The following is a 7,889-nucleotide window of genomic DNA, read 5'->3' on the forward strand; positions in this document are numbered from 1 at the left end:
TACCTTTAGTTTAATCAGAATCCTAAGCTTCTACCTATTATACAGAACCTGGAACCTAAGGACATTGAAATTTACATATGCTGATGTTGTTGTTGTTGTTGAGTGCCATTGAGTTGGTACTGACTCATAACAACAATGTGTAGGGTTTCTAAGTAGCAGCTAGTGGTTTGGAACCTTTGACTCTGTGATTAGCAGTCCTGTGCCTATTCTACAGCACCACACTAGATGAGGTGTTCTATATGTGGGTGTGTTATCAATGCCAATTTAACCACTTAATTCTGGGAATTCATTTTATAATTACATATATGAGCTTCTTTAAAATTAAATTTTTATTTTTAATCTTTTGTTTATGTTAGTCTTTAAATGTCTGGAACATTCATTATTTGGGAATTCTTAACTTCTCCTTCCAGAATCTGCTTTCATTAACTTTAAGTGCCTATTTGTATCAGAAATTCATTTTGACTGCTGTTGTTAAATGTTGTGGAGTCAGTTACAACTCACAGCAACTTTATACAGGGTTTTTGAGGAGTGGCAGGTGGGTTTAAACTGCCAACTTTGTAGTTCAAACCGACCTTGTGGTCCAGTGTTTATTTATCCTACAATGCTACATTATGACTTCTCGGTGCCACACCAGGACTCCTCATAAGACATACATATAATATTCCTCACCCTTATGAGACTCTTGCAAAGGAGGTATTAGTAACCTCTTTACACAGATAAGAAAATTGTAAACTAAAGAGATAAAAATAATTGTCCAGATTCACACAGAATATGAAAATCTAGATTCCAAGCCAGTTTTTTCTGTCCAGGAAATCCAAGCCCTGTGCTCAATGTCATATTGACTTCAGACCAAGGCATAACCACCAACTAAAAGGGTTTAGAATCAATAACATACAAAACCACCCTCTACAATGTGCAGAGGCCATCTACATGTCTCTGTTAATTATTAAAGCCACATTCATATGAATATTTTTATTGTAGCGATTTGTCCTAATATGATAAAAATATAGTAGTGAATTCATGAATGCTTTTCTTTGGCTCCAAAAAACTCAGTATGTTAGAATTTTAGATAAAAGATTAACCAAAAATAAATAATTGTTCTCATACCCTGTTTGGCATGCTACTTTTAATCAGGAGTCAGTATTTGTCTCATGAATTCAAGATGTATTTGAGAGAAAATAATTATGTCTACCTAGTGGACCTGGGAGTCTTGGTGTGGCACTGTAGGGTAAGCACTGGACCACAAGGTCAGTTTGAATCTCAAGGTTGGAAGTTCAAAATCACCAGTTGCTCCTTGGAAACCCTAATACAGGGTTACTATGAATCGGAACCAAGTCAATGGTATTTACAACAAAAACAGTGAACCTAGGAAGCTCTGGTGTGATGCTGTAGGATAAGCACTGGACTGAAAGACTGGTTTGAACTGGAAGGTTGCCAGTTCAAACCTACTAGCTCCTTGGAAATCCTATCAAGTTTGCTATGAGTCAGAATCGACTAGATGGCACTTAACAACAACAACAACCTAGTGGACCTATTCCCAGCTCTAGCATGTAGCCAGAATTCCTGGTATGACACTGTAAGATATGCACTAGATTGCTAATCACAAGGTCTGTAGTTTAAATATACCATTTGTTCCTTGAAAACCACATAGAGGGTTGATATGAGTCATTAATAGACTTGACAGCACTTAACAACAACAACAACGTATAGCTAAACACCATTATTACAACCTTCCAGATGAACCAATAAGCAGTTGTGTTTCTCAACTGCCATAGTTTGTAACTATTAACAGATGTTAATAGTTGCAAAGGCCATAGTTTGTAACTATTAACAGATGTTCCAAGAATGACCCCATGACCAAGTAGGTTTGAGAAAGACAAGATTCAACAATTTATAATAAGAAGTACACTACTGCATGCTCTATCTCCTCACTATATCTATGCAGAAAGCACTATGCATGCTCCCACTAAATCCTCATTTTAACTATAAGGTAGGTACCTGTATTACTTCTATCTTACAGTAAACTGGGACTTATATTTAAAAAACAAAACAAAAACCATTTAAGGTCTAGTTGAGATTCCAATGTAAGCCATTCTGCATTGAAAGCATTGTACACAGGACACCTATAAAAAGGATTTCTCAAACCCACAAGTTTATCTTATTGCATTGTTAAGAGGGATAAATGCCATTATTGAGGAATGTCCTCCCATAATTTCAGGAATATATTATTCTATGGTTTGAATTCTGTCCCCCCAAAAAGAAATGTTGCAATTTGAATGCCTAGTCATGCTGTAAGATAAGCACTGGCATGCAAGGTTGGTCTGAACCACAAGGTTGGTAGTTCAAACTCACCAGCTGCTCCTCAGAAACTCTAGACACTTTTGCTGTGAGTCAGACAGCACTTAACAAGTATCTGAGAACATAATAATGCTTGGAAATTAGGTCTCTGAAGATGTTATCATTTAAGTTAACACAAGGTCACACCAAAGTATGATGGGTCCTAATCTAATCATGTTGTTGTTGTTGTTAAGTGTCATCAAGTCGGTTCCGACCCATAGCAACCCATTATGGGGTTTCCAAGGAGCAGCTGGTGAGCTTGAACCACCAACCCTGGATGATGGAAATGAAGGAAACATCATTCTAATTCTTCTCTCAAGAATTCTGTGCTCTTTAATTTACACCATGTCAAATGGTACTTTTGGCATCCTGGAGGGACTCAAATCATGGTTCTTTGAAATATTCTTTGAATTTGGGGAGCAAAAAAATCTGAAGAGGCAAGGTCAGGGCTTTAAGGTGTATGGAGTATAGTTTTCCAAAGAAATTCTCATAGGACAGCCTATGAGATAATTCATGGATAGAAGTATCCATGAAGAATGAGTAGGTGCACTTTAATAATGGAAAAAAAAAATCCTTGGCACAATATTTCTGGCAACTTTTTCACCGATTTAGCTTTTAATTTTCTTAAAACGTCTTCATAATATTAAGCCCCTGTGATTATTCTATATTTACCTAGAAAATCTATCTAGATTCTGCCTTTGGAATTCCAAAAAAAGTCATCATAACCTTGTGAGGTGATCTTGAATATAACTGGCTCAGGAGATCCACAGAGAAACCACTGTTATGATTGGACTTTCCTTTTTAAAGGATTAATAAGACTAACACATGTGTATTCTGAGAGAATATATCTTCATCCATTGCAGAGACATGTTTTTATACTTTTTTTTTGGAATTAAAGCATGCATGTATGAACTAGAACCCTAGTGGCAATACTTTTTTACTTACCTATGTATGATTTCCAACCTGTGAGTGAGTGAATCAATTTATTTGATAGGTATGGAAATACGTTGTGTTGTTAAATGCCATCAAGTTGGTTTCCACTCACAGTAACCCTGTATCAGGTTTCTGAGGAGTGGTTGGTGAACTTGAAATGCCAACCTTGCAGTCCAGTGCATGAACCCACAGCGCCACACCAGGATTCCGTGGAAATATAGCTAAGTTTTATAATTATACAACAAGTCTTAAAATCACTCAGCTGCAGGTCTTTGCAATGCTCACTTTATACACAGATCACACTAATTCAATTTACAATGTACTAATATTTGCATGTTTGTGTTTTGAACTCTGGCCTAAATTAACTCATGTCCTGATTTCTTATTCCAGATGGTGTGTCTCACAGTATATTTAGATAAACATAACATAAATGTAAACAGGAAAGACATGAAACTAATGGACAATGTTTCTGCAATTAGTTTCTACAAGTCTACTACTCTTTTGAAATAATACAAATGGAGTAAATTCCACCATCCTACCATTTATCATGTCCCTTGTTTCTGAAAGATCGTCAGCAAGGTTAGGAGCAGATACAAAAATAGTGCATTAACTTTTTCTAATTTTTGGTTGCAAGATTATTCTAAAAGTCTCAAATTTTAGTCTGTATGAATAGAATTACCATAGGATGAACTTGTAAATAATATTTTCTCAACATAATAAAAGTCTCTACCTTTTGTGAGGGGTGGGGAGGGACAAGGGGTATTTCTAAAAACAAAATAGAAAATATTTAGTTAATTGTGGCACTTTAACTATATATTAACTAAAAATTAAATAGGGGTTTCAATGAGGACTTCATGAACCAAGATGATCATAGTTCATTATAAACTTTAGCATTTTTCAAACATATGGTTATTCTAACAGTTGGAAAGCACCAGAGACAGAAAAACAGGGCCAATCTTAATAAAGGCCTTGACTAAAAAAAAAAAAACACTGATCAATTTACCAAACACAGTCTAAAATGTAGATATCCATAGCAATGCTGCTCTATAAATAACAAATTTAAAAGAATTTGTCACTCAACTAACTGAAGTTCTGAATAAAATCAATACACCATATATTTTGTTCCAGTGGATAAATATAAAGGAAATAAGATTTTATGGTAATAATATATTATTGTTGTTGTTAAGTGCCATGGAGTTGGTTCCAGCCCATGGTGACCCTGTATAGGGTTTCCGAGGAGCAGCTGGTGAGTTTGTACCACTGACCTTGTGATTTAAACTGACCTCATAAAGTGCATTATCCCACAGCACCACACATATACACTGACAAATAAATTTCAAATTATTTTCAAAGATTATTAATTTAAAATTATTTTAGATTAAAACTTTAAAAAAAAGTTATCTAACTTCTTACAGGACTTACTGCCAGGGCAACAAACAGAATTGTGTGCTGAGAAAAAAGAAAGAAATGTCACCAATTATATGGTTAAGATATTTTTTTAATCTTAAAATAGAAATTTCCTTGATTGCATATGCTTTTATTATAGTTAATAAGAAAGGGCTAAAATGTATAAAATAGGAAAAACTTCATATTCCAGACTTTGCTGCCATAAAAATAAAGCAAACAATAGCGAGTCTCTACTTCAACAAGAGTACCCAGATAATTCTTGCTTTTGCAATTTCCCTAAAGATCAAGCACCAAGCAGAGATAGTATAACTAAAACAGCAACAAAACTCTAAAGCATGTCCTAATTTTCATAAATATTTTATATATAAGATACTACAACAAAGAGTAGTAGAAAGTTTGTGTGTGTGTGTGTGTATTTTTAAAGAATATCCCACTTCAGTTTTTACCACATTTTGACATCCTTGGACAGAAAATACTAGCAAAGGGAATTTGAACAGCTAAGAGAAAGACACAGTATGATGAATTAGAAAAATTGTAGAATAGCAGGATCATTATAAGGAAGACTGTCATGTATTGATTGGTTAGCCACCAAGATAAATTTAACTTTTAGCCTAGGACCCACATGGAGCTGAAAAGTCATGTAACATTTGGCTAATGCGTGGCCTTAAGAAAGTTATCATCACTTTCTGGAAAACTAGAGCTATAGAATAAATAATCTATGGGTCACTGTAGATTGGCAAATGCAATTCTATTCCAAACTCTACGTTGTATTCTTTATTACACTACACAGAGACTCAGGGTGCAATCCATGGTTGTCCGACATCCTTATAACTCCAGTTCTCCTTGAGACTTGGCCTTTGCCAAAAAGAAACACCCACATGATATTTGAAAGGAGGAAATGAAACAGAGGCTTTGTTTCTAATTCCTACTGCCAAGCATAGTTGTGGATGTATTTGTAGAAATGATTTTGAAGTGTTCTTGGAGTCAGTCCTGGAAACTCAGCCTACAATTTGCTCGGCTAAGCCCTGGAACTACTTTATAAGCTACTGTAAACCCCTTTCAAAGTAGAGTGCTTTCAGTTTTCTGAGAATGAACCCTACCAAACCAAAGAGCTTCTAAGTCCCTTTTCAATATTCCAGGCCATTTCCTGTCCAATGCAGTTTTTTTTTTTTTTTTTTTTTTTTTCCCCTTTCAACAAATCAATAATGTGAAGCCCTTGTCCTGGTGTGGTGCTCTGGGCTAATGCATCAACACTGCAAAATCATTTGAACTACAAGGTCGGTGGTTCAAGCTCACCAGCTGCTCCTTGCTCCTTCGAAACACTAGACAGGGTCATAATGGGTTGGACTCAACTCCATGGCTCCTAACAACAACAATACATTAAGTACATATTGCTATATTTGAATATAAATGAACAAATATCAATAATAATTAAAATGCTTTTCTCCATTAAATTTTTTTTTAAACAACCAATGAGAATCTCCTGAATTAACTTCCACAGGTAACATTTTGTGTACTTACCTGCTACTGCTGCATCCAATTCATCTTCTTCCAACGATTCTTGTGTAGCAAAGTCTCTCAAAGGAGACAATGGATAGGATGAATTGAGATTCAAGCCCAGCATGAAGTTGTGCACCTTCCCAGCACGTCCTTCTCTGGTATTGAATAAAGCTGAATCACTCACTAGGGCCATTAACATACGATGAACCCAACTTGCTTGATTATCATCTTGATATTCTTTTTCAGCATCTTTATTTTCAGTGCCTAAGGAAAAACAAAATGTTACTATACCGACTCAAAAATGCATTTAAAAAAATTAATTATTTGGACAACTGGAGGTTAAAATTAGCAATGAAACTCCATGACTTCTGATTTCTCATATGTTTATTTGCATAAATAAATGTATTAAATAGTTCAACTAACCACTTTTTTTCTTTTCTTAAAATCGTTTACTTATATAGTGTTGTTGTACATCAGGACTGGGGAACGTCCTGTCTATGGGTCATACTGTTGTTGTCATGAAGTGCCATTGGGTCAGTTCCGACTCATAGTGACCATGTATAGGGTTTCTGAAGAATAGTTGGTGAGCTTGAACCATTGACCTTGAGATTCAAACAGACTTCTGTCCAGCACATTAGCCCACAGTGCCACACTAGGACTCCATCCATGAACCATTTTGTTGTTGTTAAGTTCCATTGAGTCAGTACCAACTCATAGCGACCTTATGCACAGCAGAACGAAACACTGCCTGATCCTAGTCCAACCTCACTACTGTTGCCATGCTTGAATCGATCGATGCTACCACTTGGCCAATCCATCTCATTGGGGATCTTCCTCTTTTTCTCTGACCCTCCACCATAGCAAACATGATATCCTTCTCTAGCGACTGGTCCCTCCTGACAATATATCCGAAGTATGAGAGAAAAAGTTTGCCCATCTTGGCCTCCAAGGGTTATGGATATATGGACCATATATAGTATATGGACCATATAAGGCCCTCAAAATCATTGGGTTGACCCTGCCAAGACAATCGCAGTTCCAGCCATCACAGTACTGTCATTGTTGTGAAGTGCCGTCGAGTCGATTCCGACCCATAGTGACCCTGTATAGGGTTTCCAGAGAGCACCTGGTGAGCTTGAACCACTGACCTTGCAGTTCAAACGACTTTGCAGTCTGATGCATTAGCCCACAGCACCACACTAGGACTCCAGCCATCACATTAGGGGTGAGTTAATTATAGCAGGGTAATTTTTAAGTCAATAATTTTGTATGGTCCTCGAATGATGTTATAAATTTTGGCAGAGAAAAGGTTCCTGACCCATGCTATAAAGTCTATTCCAACTCACAGAGACTCTGAAGGACACAACAGATGATCCACAGGGTTTCCAATGCTATCATCGTTGTGGACGCAGACTCTCACATCTTCTTCCCACATAGTAGCTGGTTGGTTTGGACCATTGATCTTTCAGTTAGCAGCCAAACTCTTAACCATTGCATGACCAGGACTGTTTCTTTCTTTACTTATCCTAGGTGAGCCAAAATTGCCTTCCTTATATTTGAAAATAGCATCAATTCTGGAACAAATTCAGTAGTCAACAGGTATATAATGCTTATTATTTTATAGCAATATTCCTAATCTGCTGCACAGGAACTTTTTAAAGTATTGAAGAGCAGAGATGTCAGCTTGAGGACTAAGGTGCGCCTGACCCAAG

The 7,889-nt window shown here is 36.5% G+C and overlaps 1 protein-coding gene across 2 annotated transcripts in view; it reads right to left on the minus strand.

Moving 5' to 3' along the window:
• PLA2G4A (phospholipase A2, group IVA (cytosolic, calcium-dependent)) overlaps positions 1 to 7,889 on the minus strand; it is a 164,392-nt gene that overhangs the window by 42,250 nt on the left and 114,253 nt on the right. For both annotated transcript variants that reach the window (XM_006872693.1, XM_006872694.1), the window contains one exon: positions 6,199 to 6,441. In XM_006872693.1, the coding sequence (XP_006872755.1) occupies positions 6,199 to 6,441 (243 nt within the window). The remainder of the gene's footprint in view (positions 1 to 6,198; positions 6,442 to 7,889) is intronic.

This window comes from Chrysochloris asiatica, unplaced genomic scaffold (genome assembly GCF_000296735.1).
Source record: "Chrysochloris asiatica unplaced genomic scaffold, ChrAsi1.0 scaffold00210, whole genome shotgun sequence".
NCBI lineage: Eukaryota > Metazoa > Chordata > Mammalia > Afrosoricida > Chrysochloridae > Chrysochloris > Chrysochloris asiatica.